Source organism: Leptinotarsa decemlineata, unplaced genomic scaffold (genome assembly GCF_025532065.1).
Source record: "Leptinotarsa decemlineata unplaced genomic scaffold, Ldec_3_MD MMD2_tig00001719_RagTag_RagTag, whole genome shotgun sequence".
Classification (NCBI taxonomy): domain Eukaryota; kingdom Metazoa; phylum Arthropoda; class Insecta; order Coleoptera; family Chrysomelidae; genus Leptinotarsa; species Leptinotarsa decemlineata.
In genome coordinates, this window is record NW_027412569.1 from 11,849,011 (window position 1) to 11,864,836 (window position 15,826).

The 15,826-nt window shown below is 34.7% G+C and overlaps 2 protein-coding genes across 2 annotated transcripts; both read left to right on the forward strand.

Moving 5' to 3' along the window:
- Window positions 1-1,744: 1,744 nt before the first annotated feature.
- Window positions 1,745-10,407, forward strand: LOC111515116 (uncharacterized). Its single transcript, XM_023171354.2, has 6 exons — window positions 1,745-2,016; window positions 3,671-3,871; window positions 5,091-5,393; window positions 8,048-8,212; window positions 9,347-9,547; window positions 10,070-10,407. Exons 1-6 carry the CDS (start codon window positions 1,876-1,878, stop codon window positions 10,373-10,375), a joined length of 1,317 nt encoding a protein of 438 aa, XP_023027122.1. The 5' UTR covers window positions 1,745-1,875; the 3' UTR covers window positions 10,376-10,407.
- Window positions 10,408-10,988: 581 nt separating this feature from the next.
- Window positions 10,989-15,398, forward strand: LOC111515104 (glutathione S-transferase 1). Its single transcript, XM_023171344.2, has 3 exons — window positions 10,989-11,273; window positions 13,185-13,385; window positions 15,023-15,398. Exons 1-3 carry the CDS (start codon window positions 11,133-11,135, stop codon window positions 15,338-15,340), a joined length of 660 nt encoding a protein of 219 aa, XP_023027112.2. The 5' UTR covers window positions 10,989-11,132; the 3' UTR covers window positions 15,341-15,398.
- Window positions 15,399-15,826: the final 428 nt, after the last annotated feature.

The following is a 15,826-nucleotide window of genomic DNA, read 5'->3' on the forward strand; positions in this document are numbered from 1 at the left end:
TGAACATACTGTGACTGGTCTGTAATTTTCAAGGCTCTGACGACAGTTCTTTTTATACTCAGGAGTTATTTTACCACATTTCAGCAATTCTGGAAAACCGCCAGAAGATAATGAGAGATTTATCATAAAAGTAAGTGGTACAGTAAGTTCTGATAGGCACTTTTTCAATAGAATTGTAGGTACCTCATCCGATCCCGAAGAAAATTTATTTTTTAATTTCGATTTGAGTAACTGGAATAGTTCTAGCTCCTGATATGGCATGATAAAAAAAGAATTTGGAAGTGACGTAACGTTACGCAGAAAATGATTGAAGTCCTTGTCACAGGAGACTATATTGCTCAATATCTTTGTATAGAATTCATTGAAAAGTTCAGCAACGTCTTTCGGATCGTCAACAATGGTGTTACTATCGTTTATAGTTATGTCTGATTTGATAGCCTTCGATTTATTAGATAGCTCTGACACTAGTTGCCATGTAGATCTTGGAAGATTGTCTGAATTATTCATTTTGTTTTGAAAATATTCCTTTTTTGTTTTAGTTATCAAATTATCGTGACTCTTTTTTCTGACTTTATATATGTTTTTCAGTTCGGGACAAAATTTTTGTAAGTTAAAAAGGTCTTTTAAATTTCGACTAGATTGTTTTGTTTCATGTGTGATCCATTTCTTTTTATTCTGATTTTTTGAACGAGTCTGTAATTTTGGAAAATTTGTCTCAAAATAATACGAGAATATTAACAAAAGTGTCTGAAACGCAAGATTAATATCAGTTTTATTCAAAACTTCAACCCAATTTTCATTGCCGATGTTTATTTCGAATTGATTTATACTATCATTCGTAAAACGCCTTCTGTATTCTGTTTTTGTTGATTTTGACATTTCGCTCAACTCCATATCGCAAAATATTAGACTGTGATCGGATATATCATTATCAATGACACAACATGTTGATTCCTCATATAAGTTAGTGAATATTTGATCAATTGTATAGGCCACGATACTGTATACTTCAGATTATAACATTCTAAAACATCACAGATTTTGTTATTTGCTGGACTGAACCTATCATAGCAATCTGCACCATATAAAAACATATTCACATCTGATTTAAAAATTTCATCTGAAACGTTTTGAATGGTGTTTAAAAAACATTCAAATCTCTCGATGGAGAACGATAGCAACACAGTATTATAGTTTTTTTCTATACTCAAATTACCAGAAATACCACAAATATATATGTCTTGTACAACACAGTATTTTGAGAGATCAATACCCTGTGTGTTATTCCAGGTCATGATCTATCTTTATACTAACATTTGAATCCATTGAGATGTTTAGCCGTGAAAAAGTTAAACACGTAATTACATACATTACGATATTCCATCCTTACAAACTTCATAATATCAGTAGGAGTAGGATTAGTAGGTTTTTTTGCTGATGCTATTCAATATTGTATAAGCGGCTATCAATTGATTGACTGACACTCTTATATTAACGTACAGTCGAGCTACTGAAGCTAGAATCTTGAAAAATGCAGGTAGGTTCTTTGTTTAGTGTAAACAAGCATCAAGAAAGGGAATCCGGAATTTCCACACCCAAGGGGGAAAAATAGGGGTGACAAACCAAATTCTACGCGGCGAAGCAGCGGGCAACAATATAATTCTACTACACTGGAATGGAAAATCACTTTTGATCTTGTTCAGGGTTATCATCACCTCATGTGATTTGCTGTGAAGTGTTTTTAAAAACAATTCAAATCAAATTGTGTAGTACTCTGAACGCTGTTGTTGCTGCTATCACAGTTATCTGTAGATCTATACATAAAACACATTTTGGTGGTTATCGTGTAATTCTTTCCATAGGAATTGGAACAAAATGGCTCCCAAATTATATTGGATTTTAGCCAGCCCTCCCGCTAGAGCCGTTGTTTTTTGTGCGAAGCAGTTGGGAATTGAACTGGATCTTATAGAAGTTGATATACTGAAGAATGAACAATATAAACCTGAATTTTTGAAGGTGAGAAAAGCATCATATTAAAACGAATTGGTTTTGAATATCTGACAACATTTCGAGACTTCAAATTACATTGGTTTCAAATTCGTTTGTACCAAAAAGTAATAGTAACAAATTGTCATAATTTTGGATTTGATACTCTTAATTTGAGAAGGAATCAGTTTATGCTCAGCAAAGACAATTTTGACGGACCACATTTATGTTTTCACTGCAAAACCTGAATTGAAAAACTATTGAAATACTGGCAAAGTGTCTGTCTTGAATTTTCTGGAAGGCTAAAGGATGAAAAGGCCTCTCAAAAATCAATTGGATGAAGATACAGTGGTTTTTTTCTCCTGAGAGCTGTCCGACTTGCCAATTTCTTCCTAGACTCTGGAAAACAGTTCAGCCTCAAAGATTTTTGCGTTTTTCCCCATGTTTTATGTCACCCATTCCAACAATCTTGTTCCCGATATTGGTTGTCATAAAGTGGTATTTTTTCTTCTGAGAGCTGTCTGACTTGTCAATTTCTTCCAAGACTCTGGAAAACAGTTCAGCCTCAAATATTTTTGCTATTTTACCCGTGTTTTATGTTATCCATTTCAACAATCTTGCTCCCGATACTAGTTGTCATACAGTGGTATTTTTTCTCCTGAGAGCCGTCTGACTTGTCAATTTCTTCCAAGACTTTGGAAAACAGTTCAGCCTCAAATATTTTTGCTATTTTACCCGTGTTTTATGTTATCCATTTCAACAATCTTGCTCCCGATACTAGTTGTCATACAGTGGTATTTTTTCTCCTGAGAGCTTTCTGACTTGTCAATTTCTTCCAAGACTCTGGAAAACAGTTCAGCCTCAAAGATTTTTGCGATTTTTCCATGTTTTATGTTACCCATTTCAACGATCTTGCTCCCGATACTAGTTGTCATACAGTGGTATTTTTTCTCCTGAGAGCTGTCTGACTTGTCAATTTCTTCCAAGACTCTGGAAAACAGTTCAGCCTCAAAGATTTTTGCGATTTTTCCCATGTTTTATGTTACCCATTTCAACAATCTTGCTCCCGATACTAGTCGTCATACAGTGGTATTTTTTCTCCTGAGAGCTGTCTGACTTGTCAATTTCTTCCAAGACTCTGGAAAACAGTTCAGCCTCAAAGATTTTTGCGATTTTTCCCATGTTTTATGCTACCCATTTCAACGATCTTGCTCCCGATACTAGTTGTCATACAGTGGTATTTTTTCTCCTGAGAGCTGTCTGACTTGTCAATTTCTTCCAAGACTCTGGAAAACAGTTCAGCCTCAAATAGTTTTGCGATTTTTCCCATGTTTTATGTTACCCATTTCAACAATCTTGCTCCCGATACTAGTTGTCATACAATGGTATTTTTTCTCCTGAGAGCTGTCTGACTTGTCAATTTCTTCCAAGACTCTGGAAAACAGTTCAGCCTCAAAGATTTTTGCGATTTTTCCCATGTTTTATGTTACCCATTTCAACAATCTTGCTCCCGATACTAGTCCGTACAGGTCTCTTCTTGGACGTATGTCATATTTTAGTTTGAATATGGCCATCAACAGATTTGGTAAAATTTTGCGAAAGGATATAAAAACCTATACCATCTACCAAAACCTAGTTGCAATTGCTGTTTTTCATCATTAGGAACACTACTGTTTACTTTCAGATAAATCCGCTGCATACAGTTCCTGTTTTAGATGACGATGGATTCATTATCACTGATAGCCATGCTATCATGCCATATTTGGTTTCAAAATATCGCAAAGGAAATTCTTTGTATCCAGAAGATATAAAAAAGCGTGCCATGGTGGACCAAAGATTACATTTCGATAGTGGAACTTTATTTGCAAACCATATCAGAGTCTGTGTGAGTAAAATATATCATAGGCGTCACATATTTATATTAACGAAGGAATGTTTATTTATTCATTTCTCAAAATGATGTAGCGTGGTTTCAGATATTATAATGATTTTTCAGTGAGTAAAATAAGTTTCTACCTCAATTGGCTTTGAACGTCCATTTTAGTGGCATTTATCATAGAAGTTAGATCTTTTGTTTTATATCTTGCTACGCATAAGCATCTGACCGAAAAAATACCATAACGAATTAACTATAAAACAAAGCAACTGTAAGTACATTTTTGTGGAAAATATAGTTAAAGGTAGATACTTATAAAAAGAACGACAAAATTTGGAGTTTCATTTTAATTTCAACTCTAACAATAATAATTAAATCAAAACACTGAACATAACAGAAATGTAAACAGATGAAAATTCATAATATTTTCGATTGTTGTAGATATTTACAGTATTGTGTGAACAATTTTCCAGCTTTACTCCACTGGCTTGATAATCCGTTTTGCCCAATGTCATCATAGTATAATTATTTTTATTTATTTGTGACGTACTGCTTCAAACATTTACATTTGCAGCTATAAACTCTTCAATATAACCTCAGGCTATCGTTGATGCTTTCCAATCCCCCAACCTCCAATATCTGTTTCAAATCCTGAACAATTCTTTTACGATAGCCATAATGGCACAATGTGGAGATTTCAAAAGATTGATGGAAGGTTTCCACTAAAATGACCACAGCATTTGCGGGTTTACTTGACATGTCGTCTCGCAACATGCCCATGTCGTTTCATGACATTTCGTCTCGCGACATACCATCCCACGACATGTCTATGTTGTCTCATGTCATGTTCATGGCGTCCCATGGCATGTCGTCTCATGACATGTTCATGTCATCCCATAACATGTTTCCTGGCATGTCGTCTAATGACATGTTGTCTCATTATATGTCGTATGGTGACATGTCCATGTCGTCTCATGACAAGTCGTCTCATGTCCGTTAGTAGCTCAGTGGAATAGATACTCCAAGACCCAACTCAATATGAATGTGCTTGTTTCTTAGACAATTATTGAATGGATACAACATGACCTTATTAGGGATATTAGACCCGTTTTATTAACTTTTTATCTGAATGTAAATAATGGTCACTACTCATGAACATGTGCGTTGTTTAATAAATTCAGTTGAATCATAGATAGAGAATGATTAAATGAGATATATGTCATTGCAGATGCCTCTTCTTAACAAAAGAACCAAGGCCATACCTGAAGACATACTAACAGCTTTAACCGAAGCTTATTGTGTTCTTGAAGGATTCCTTCTGGATAGTAAATATGTTGCTGGTGAGGATTTGACTATTGCAGATTTAAGCATTTGGACGACAATTACGAACTGCTCTGGATATCACCCTGTTGAAAAAAACAAGTATCCAAAAATCGCGGCTTGGTTGAAACGAATGGAGGCAACACCTTGTAATGATCTAAATAAAGCTGCTGGTGATTATATTCGGGACTTATTCCAATCATTGTTGTCTTAGGTAGTGTATTACAGGTATTTAGTGTATTCAGTGTATTTCAGTGTATTTAGGTAGTGTACTTGGAAATAATTCCCATGCATGCAACCAAATGCCAGTAACAAACATGACACTATTATTTTCTGACAAACAGAACACAATGTTTTTTTACTTCATGGATATGGATCAGTTAACAATGAATTTCGACTTGCTTAAAATTGTTTGAGCATATAGTTTTCAGATGTTTGGTGTAGAATTGTTTCAATAAAACATTATAAGCAATCCATGTGATTTTTTCTTGGAATATTTAAGATACTAGGTGACTCTGCGAACTTCGTTTCGCCTTAGAGGCAATAAAAAAGCACCATCCTTCTAACTATGTGGCTGCTATTCCAGAAGAAGCAACTGTAAGCGCAATGTTGGATCTCGCAATAACACTAGCTATAATTAATGACATCAGGAATGTCTTACCAGTTCCACCAGGGGCATCCAGGAAATATAAACCACTATTTTCATCATCAATCGCATTCATTAACCATTGATAAAATTACGTTTAGCTGTCATTTACCTTTTTTTGTTATTCTATGTCAGATGCGTTTTTGCTATACCACGTTTTATAGTGACTTCTTGGTGACGGAAAAGCAGTCGAACGGGATAAAAAGTATCCTATGTCCCTCTTCTTGTTCTAAGCTACCTCTCCACCAATTTTAAGCCAAAACGGTTCATCCGTTCTTGAGTTATAAATAGTGTAACCAACACCACTTTCCTTTATATATAGTATATATGTATAGATTTTGGACACAAGTTATGATGGGGTAATGAGACAGGTGTTTCATTACGTGTGGAGAAACTATAAATTGTTGAGAATGTTCTAAGCTTCTTCAGTCAGAAATCAGGTCGACGAGATATCAAAACTCCAAGTGTGTTCGTGAGTTCATGCAGTATTTTGAGTTTCTCATCTTTTGACCATCCTGATTCTTGCATATTTTCGGATACCAAACGAGAAACGTAGACAGCTATTTCGAATACGCAGTAGTCATAAAGCATGTCCATATAAATACTGTCGCAATAAGAAATTTTTTACATGATCAGTGAGTCGCATGGGCTCACATGGTCACGATTTAGAAACAGCTGCCTTAGGACGTAATAAGAAATTTGGTGCAGATGACTAACATGTTAGTAGTTAGTAAAGCAAAGTTCTGGATCAAACCACTCCGACACGTTGAAGATTTTGGGTCTGTTTCAAATTGATTTTTTTTGCTACGGATTATGATTTTCCTTAGTTTCCTTAGTTTCATAATCAAATCACTCCGCCACTGATTATTCAAATTCAAAACAGTGAAGGTCGATGTATAGAGAATGGAAATCTTGTTGAGCAGAGGGCTACAGGACTCCCCTTTTTTATTGAAAAAAAAGTTGACACCGCCTCTTCTGCGCCGCCATTGGAACCATAATGATAATTATTGGTAGTTATCTCATGTTTAACCTGGTATTCTTGGAAATGATATTACCAGGCCTGTGCTAATTGAATAATGTAACTGATGATATACAATGTTCACGACTTGGTATAGTAGGTTGAACGGTATATGGTATTGGCTAAACGATTATAATAAAACCAATTAGACCCTTAAGTTACCTACCCTAAGTTATGTAGGTGTTAGTTTGAAAATGAAAATCATTGCTAACTCGTCTTTGGGAAACATACAACCACGACAATGTTCGCAACATGTTTGATATTCTGGCATACCTATTCACTCGTAAAATAATCCTAATTCCACGATTCTGTAACTTTTTGTAAAGCCGATACCTTATTTTGGTCGAATGAATATAATAAATTGCACAATAATCAAAAAAGGGTTGGATTATACAATTATATAGTGTATTTTTTGAGTACATCGAAAGCTGAGATGGAATTCTTGAGAAAAAATAAATTTTTTCAGTAATTTTTCCGAATAGATAATCAAAATGAGCATGAAGAGATAAACGATTATCCACCTCGACTAAGTATTTGAATTCACTTATGAACTCTATTACCTGCAATTTGTAATCTTATGTTGTGTCTGTCGATGAGGAATAGCTTATAACCAGTTGATAGGATCATAAGTTTTGTTTTGGAGGAGTTAGGTTTGAGTTTATTGCGGTGCATGTACTTGTAAACATTTTTTGGTTCATTATTCACTTGATCAGCTGATGTTTCTATATTGAGTAGATTGAAAATAATATAGGTCCCAAAACACACTCCTGAGGTATCCCAAAAACGACCTTGCAAGATAATGACACTGAATCCTCAATTTTGGTTACCTGCTCACGTTGTGATAAATAGTCAGTCTGCCATTACAAAACCAATAATTTGCAGTTTATTTAGTAATATGTGGCGATCAATAGCTTTTTGTGAGATCTAAAATTACGGCTACAATATAATGTCCCTTATCTATTGATTTTTTCCATTTTGTTCAGAAACAGAGAACATTTTAGGACATATTTGAGAGCAGACTCATTGAATTTACTGTATGGAACTCAGTTAAAAACATTTTGATCATTTAATGCAATGTGCCGACGCCAGATTGTTTCCAGTTTGTTATGGAGTTTAACGGATTATATTGTGTAGTGGTTCAAAGGTCGACTCGAATATAACTGATATGAGTGATTCAATGAAGTTACACATTTTGGTGTGATTGTCCAATAGTCATCAGCGAGAAATGGCTCCAAAATTGTATTGGATTCTTGCTAGCCCCCCGGCAAGGGCAGTGGTTTTTTGTGCGAAACAACTGGGAATTGAATTAGATTTAATAGAAGTGGATATACTGAAGAAGGAGCAATACAAACCTGAATTTCTGAAGGTAAAAAAAATGTGGGGATTCAATGAAAGTTCATTGATTTGAGTTTGATAAAAATAGAAATCTCTCAGTTCCTATTTTATATCTTTTAACAAAAATATTGCCTGAAGGTAATTCGTGCCAATATTCAGTTTATTTTAACCTTTCACATTAGAAAATAAAAAAAGAAGATTTTATGCCGCAAAATTGCTGTTTTGAGAACATGGTTTAATCTAAATAAAACAAAAACAAACTGAAATTAATAAGCAACTTAAATAGTTGAAAAAAAATCACCAATATTTTTTTCCCTATTAGAATGATGTTCTTTTAATTGAACCTCCAGTGGCCTTGAGGTGTTCTTTGTATACTTATCACAGCAAAAACAAGGTACGATTTGGAAGATGTCTGAAAGAAGTCCATTAAATTTTTTTTGCCAGGTTGCCAGGTTGCTTTCAGTCAAGAAGTAAATCATATGATTATACTTGGAAAGAAACATCTTTGACAAGAATCTAATTTTTGACAAGAATTATACGTCGTCTAATTTTCATCTTCCAAGTGAGTTCAAGGCAATGTTTTTGCAAGAAAATTCAACATCTGATGAACAAATTGAAAAACTGAGAAATCAGACCGTATCGTAGTTTTGTAACACACTATTTTTGCTTTTAATTGCAAGCTAAAACAAATAATTTTCATTTCACATATAATACGAGAAATTAGGCAAATTAGGCATATAATATGAGGAATTGGGTAAATTTCGACTATGCGGTTGTTTACCTCGTTCAAAGGCAGATGGGGCGGTAACAAACCCGCTGTTTGTTGTCCGCTTCAGCTTAGTTCGAGGAGTGATACCCTGAAGGAATTCGATTTTCAATTATCGAAAATCATCGACTTTATGTTCATGATAGACATTACCTGCACTGACGAGTGACCAAACAGCCCGAAACCGGTCTGCAAGTGTGTTCCAATAATTGAAAATCTATTACGGCAGTTGTATCACCAACAGCATATGCAGGAATAACTTCAATGAAGAATCCTGCACCTCGTGGTATTAGCCAGGGGAGTAGTTGTTTTCTGTTAGGTGTCAGTTCATTAACCTACAGTGTAGGGAGTTGAGACTGGCCTGAATGAATTCCTTTAGATGATTTAAATAATTTTCAGCTGAATCCGCTTCACACTATACCCCTTCTAGATGACGATGGGTTTATTGTCACAGACAGCCATTCCATAATGTCATACCTTGTTTCAAAATATCGCAAAGGCAGTTCTTTTTACCCAGAAGATATCAAGAAACGGGCCATTGTGGACCAAAGATTGTATTTCGATAGTGGGACTTTATTTGCAAACCATATCAGAGTGTGTGTAAGTATATTATTGTACCTATATTTTTTTTTTCAATAGATAAAACGATAAATGACTTTGTGATAAACTGTTATACACTTAGTAGGAAAGTAACATGCATGTTTGGTACTTGTTTTGGGTTTATTCCATACCAGTTTTACTTTTTATCTGAAGATTAAAAGTTTCACTTAGCAACGCCTATTTTCTGTCATGGTAATGTTGTATAACGTAGTTTTCTTCAACATAGGCTTTGGTAATTCAAATAAGTCGGCGGAAAATGAAAGTGGTTAGAAGGGAATTACTATCGCCGATGCCGAGACTCGAGCAGTCTTGTGTAAAAGGACTGAGTCGGGCTAGTGTCAAAGTTAGTGCAACTGGCAAGGGTTTATGAGACAAAGTATGTGATCTTTTGTTCCAACAACTCCCACAGACAGTTTTCTACTTGTGGTTCGAATTTTATGAAATGTAATCACTTTTTTTCATCAAAACTTATGTTATGACATGCACCATAAATTCATTATTGACGAATATCTATCATTACAGACACCAATCATTTTCAAAGGCGCCAAAACGATACCCCAAGACTTATTGACTGCTCAAACCGAAGCTTATGGTGCTTTGGAACAATTCCTTCAAGGCAGTAAATATGTTGCCGGTGATGATATGACTATCGCAGACTTCAGTATCTGGACGACAATTACAAATTCTTCTGATTATTTGCCAGTCGAAGAAATCAAGTATCCAAACATCACGTCTTGGTTGAAACGAATGGAGGCAACACCAAATAACGATTTGAATGAAGCTGCAGCTGAATATATTCGGAACTTATTCCAATCCCTGTTGTATTAAAAAGTTTATTAAAAAATGATGGGTTTGAAGAACTAGTTTGTATATTATTGAATTTCTATTATATTTATTCAACCAATAATGCACCAGAGGTGAGAATGAACTTGGGGGTTGTGCCCCCATTTTAACAATTTTGTAATATTTCAGTGTCAGTAGGTATCTAGCACAGACGAAGTGATTTTATTTCTAACGACTTACTCATGTTCTTTGTTTCAATATAAACTCAGAGATGTTTCAGAAATTTTGTGTTGGAAATATAGGTATTTTCAGAATACGAAAAAAAGGTATAACAAAATTGAAAATAAAATCCTGCACGTACACAATCTAGATATATACCTACGCAATTAAGACGACACCAAAGATTTTTGATAAAATTGACTAGAGAATTCAGGAACATTTCATTAGTTTGGACTTCCATTTTCTAATATGATGTAAATTGATTTGAAATCCCTGAAATAATCTATAAAAAAATTGCAAGGATTAGCTGAAAAAACAATTTTTATTAAGCAAAAAACTGAAATTACAATGAAATAACATACAAGCAACAACCACGAAACATTGTCAACCACCTTATAACAAAGAATTTAGGAAATTTCATTTGGCAACATTGTACCACAGTAGGATGTACGGTGTACGATTTCTACTTTTCTATATTGGTTATTGTTATTTAGTGGTCCAAAAGTAGCAGACGTTTCTGTACACACCGATACAGCTATTTATTTTCGCCGATTATCTTTGTTTTACCAAATATTCTAAAGAAATGGCTCCAAAATTGTATTGGTTCTTAGACAGCCCCCCTGCAAGAGCGGTGGTTCTTGTTGCGAAGCAACTGGAAGTTGAATTGGAGTTGATAGAAGTGAATTTATCGAAAAGGGAGCAATACAAACCGGAATTTCTGAAGGTAATCAAAGTAGTGATTGTGCCTCTGCCTATACTTTTTATCTACATATTCAGTATGTATTCATTAATAAAAACAGTTGTATTGGAATTTTTTTGAATTTAGTGCTGCCATCTATGGTATAACTTGCTGAACTAAGAAATGTGTAGTAGGTAGGTTACTTCTTAGTTTCAAGATGAAAATGACGATGTTTGCAACTAGTTTTTTTTAATTTCAGTGTGTTTGTGGAAGACAAATTGTTTTTGTTCATTTCGAATGTCATAATTTCAGTGAAAAGGAATCGACGTGGCTACTGCCCCGAATAACGTAACTCTTCAATGAACAATCATTTTATTTTTTGAATCTTTCAGAAAAATTTGAAATTTTACGATTCTGAGCCCCTTTCATAAGAATTCGTCAGCTTTTATTGCTTTGTAATGTAATGAGGCAAGTTTTTGTTGCCTCCAACTGTGACTACTTTTGTTATGAGTTATTCTGTTTTATATATTGAAGAAGACACTTGTAATTTCATTTTTCTATTAGATAATTTGGTATTGACCCAATGAATCCTCGGAGAGTGGAATAAATTTCTTGCAGTGCTTCTACTTTTCATATTTGAACATAGTATACAATTTGAATTAGATCTGACCTTGAATTTGAGTAACGACAGTTCAACTATCGGTTGTCTTGCAGAACATTCTCAGAAAAACCCAAGTACAGTCACAATTATCAATAATACAACAGACTTCAGTCATTACGTATTGTTAATAATAACAGAAAAATTGATTACAGCTTCTATATTGACGTCAACAATGACAATAAGAATAATCTCGGAAAATCATCAAATACTTCATTTTCAACATGAATACATACATAAAACTTAATATAAACAACGATATTGGTGCAAAGATGGGAAATTTTTCTGTCCGTTATTAGAATTGAATTTTATTGAATCTAGGTCAAATTTATAAATCAATCAAACACATCACATTAGCCCAAAAAACATAACAGCATCATAAAATACTGGCTGATTCAACAGGTCAAACAAACTTAAAGAAGCCAATATAAAACATAAAACATACATACAACAAAGTTAATAAGATACAATCAAATTAGGATTCAAGGAGAAACTCTACTAAGCTCATATAGCTTAACATCACAGCACATGGGGTGACTCTTTGATAGTGTCAATCTACTATAAGGTTGATGTAGTTGAGAGTTATTTCTGGTCAAATGTTCATAGATTTGCTCATTTCAAGATATACAAACTAGGCATTGTTAATAAACTTTAACGAATGAATAATGACCTGTAGTGTGCACTTGTAGATGCACCAGCCAGAATTCTGATTCCCTTTTCGTGAATAACAAAAACTTCATCAGCTTTAGCTGATAAGCCCCACTGTTCAAGACCACAGGAACTCATTGACTGAATTGAACTGTGGTATAAAAGCTTGAGAACATCAAGAGAGACTGTTTGTTTTAACCGACGAAGTAAATATATTTGTTTACTGAGCTTCAGTTTGACACTATCAACATGGAACTTCCAGGTAAGTTTATTATCAATATCAACAACTAAGAATTTAGTGCAATTAACTTGTTAGGTAACTGATAGTTACGTAAACTTTTCTCTCTGGGGCATTTTATTTGACGTCATTCGCCTTGAGAACAGAAGGTCGCAGGGGGCCAAATCCGGTGAATACGGTGGCTGAGAATTGTGTTTCAACAAAACCAGACGTTTTCTTCGTATTGCTTCTCGCAAGCGGCATATACGTTCAAGATAATACTCCTTATAGACTTACTATGCCACAATAATCGAAGCAAACAGTGAACAAAATCTTGACATTGATGGAATTTGACGTGCTATTTTTGGTCTTAACTCCACTTTATCACGTGAAACCAAGTCAAACAAATCATTTTAGTTTGTTTTTTTTTCAGATGAATCCACTACATACAATTCCAGTTTTGGACGACGATGGGTTCATTGTTACTGACAGTCATGCGATTATGTCGTATCTGGTTTCAAAATACGGCAATGGAAGTTCTTTGTATCCAGAAGACGTGAAGAAGCGTTGTTTGGTGGACCAAAGGTTATATTTCGAAAGTGGAACGTTCTTCGCAAATCATCTCAAAGTTTGTGTATGTATAAATTGTTACACTTATGGTTCTCGATAACTAGTAGCACAAACAAGCAGCTTGGTAACAGTCATACGTTTATGCATTAATGACACTTTCTTATTAAATTATTTATTATACACATGAACGAAGTGATCAAATCATTGTCAGAACGTGTGAAAAATTCAAAAAAATGTATCCCGAATTAACAGCAATGAACGCGAGGAAGTTTGTAAGGTTACAAAATAATTTTCTTAACAATGGCTCAAAGTTTCCAGGGAACAACTGTACCAAAAATCAGTCATTTTTGGTAAAAAGTAATATTTTTGTGGGCTAAGACATGTGAAAGCACAGACAATAACAGAATAGGATGATTCAAAATAACAAAATTGTAAACAAAATATCACATTTTCACAATAAATGCTGAAAATGTTGTCCATTACATTCTAAACACTTTAAAATGTTTTTTGTACGCTTTTTCAATTTCTTGGGGATCCAGATCTTCAATACTCCGCACTATTCGCCGTCGCAATTCTTCTTTGGTAGGCACTGGAGTATTGTATACCCTTTCTTTCAAGTGGCGTGAGATCGGGTGATGTCGGTGGCCAATCCTACGGCCCTAAACGCCTAAACCAACGATCGTCGAAGAGTTCGTCAAGTTTCCTGGAAACTTCCTGGGTGGAATGAGCTGGCGCTCCGTCCAGTTGAAACCACGAATTCCTATATTCCTCTAAAGGCAAATTTTCAAGAAAATCGGTTACAGTCGTCCTTAATATTTGGAGATATCTCTCTGCATTCAGAGTGTCTTCATAAATAAAAAAGCTAATTTTATTGTTCTTCAGAATACAGAAAACATTCAGGTCAATTTTTTCTTGAAAACCCATTTGTAACATGAGGATTATGATCAGCCCAAAAATGTTTATTCCTTCTATTGAAAATACCATCCCTCGTAAATTTTGATTCGTCGCTCCAAATTATTTTTGACAAAAATTCCCGATCTTCCTGTGTATGAATCGAAAGGGATTCACAAAAATGCATTCTACGTTCGAAGTCTTCTGCTTTTAGAGCTTGAACTTTGGTAAATTTATACGGATGCATTCCGTGATTTTTCAAAATTCGTTGGACTGAAGCATGTGATACACCTAAATCTTTTTCTGCACTGCGAATGGAAGCTTCTGGATATGCATGAAAATATGCCAAAACGTTAACAGTATTGTCCTCATTTGAAATAACAGGTTTTGGTAATGTCGAAGGCGCTTTTAACATGGAGCCGTAGTTAAAGAAATTATTTTGTAGTCTACCTCTCGTTCATTGGTGTTGATTCAGGATACATTTGGTTGAATTTTCTAAAAGTTCTCACAAATTTAGGTGAAAAATCAGGTACTTGAAATACTTTAAATTGTAGAATTAGGTATATATAGAATTTAATGTGTAAAATTAGTTATTAAGACACGCCTGAGGAAGCCATTGTATGGCGAAACACGTGTTGCGTTTTTGTAAAACTATCTAGTGAAAATCACACAATAAAGTTTTTTTAGAATACGTTAGTTATGGTTTTTCATCAAGTACCGGCCAATTCCATCATATATCAAATGAAATCAGTGTTGATAATTCACCTATGACCGTGCACTCCTAAGTTTATTTGTCATCTATCATTACAGATACCTGTTCTTTACAAAGGAGAAACAATCATACCCTCAGAAGGATTGACATCTATGATAGAAGCTTATGATGTCTTGGAAGAGTATCTTAGAGGCAGCAACCACGTTGCTGGTGATGATCTGACTATCGCAGACTTCAGCATCTGGACAACTATCACGAATTCCTCTGTTTATTTGCCAGTTGATGAAAATAAGTATACAAACATCTCCGCTTGGCTGAAACGAATGGAGGCTACTCCAAATAGTGATTTGAATAAAGCTGGTGGGGATAATATAGAGAAAAGATTTGTAAATGCTCTTAACTTTAAGAACCAATAAGGTTTTTGTTGATCACGATTGTAAGCCACTCGCTATCAATAAATTTAACCTCTGAGAATTGTTTTATTTCATCTGTTGGGTTAAAAAAAGATTTTATTTTATAGGACATGCTGGAATATAATAATAATAACGTAGAAATGTATTTCTCATTACTAATATACAGGGCTATTCATCATCCCTGAAAGACTCCTCCTGTCCAGATATTCATGATCTAAACAGTAAAATACTGAAAGCAGCTGATGATATAATTGTGGAAAATTATTGAAACCTTACTGAAGCAAAGACTGACCAAGTACTTTGAAGACAATAATTACTTTAGCAACTCTCAATTTGGCTTTCGATCCAATCGTTCAACCATAGGGGCAGCATCAAGGATTCTGGAGAGCCTGGTCCAAGGTCCTGAACAGGGGCGTCATATGAATAGCACCCTGTGCGACCTGTCCAAGGCTTTTGATTGCGTCTCCCACGATATTCCACTACAAAAAC

Excerpts from the sequence above, each read along its gene's own strand:
- LOC111515116 (XM_023171354.2), top strand. The coding sequence starts at position 1,876 with ATGGCTCCCAAATTATATTGGATTTTAGCCAGCCCTCCCGCTAGAGCC. Across the intron at positions 2,017-3,670 it reads ATAAACCTGAATTTTTGAAG|ATAAATCCGCTGCATACAGT; the intron begins GTGAGAAAAGCA and ends GTTTACTTTCAG. Across the intron at positions 8,213-9,346 it reads ACAAACCTGAATTTCTGAAG|CTGAATCCGCTTCACACTAT; the intron begins GTAAAAAAAATG and ends AATAATTTTCAG.
- LOC111515104 (XM_023171344.2), top strand. The coding sequence starts at position 11,133 with ATGGCTCCAAAATTGTATTGGTTCTTAGACAGCCCCCCTGCAAGAGCG. Across the intron at positions 11,274-13,184 it reads ACAAACCGGAATTTCTGAAG|ATGAATCCACTACATACAAT; the intron begins GTAATCAAAGTA and ends TTTTTTTTTCAG. Across the intron at positions 13,386-15,022 it reads CAAATCATCTCAAAGTTTGT|ATACCTGTTCTTTACAAAGG; the intron begins GTATGTATAAAT and ends CTATCATTACAG.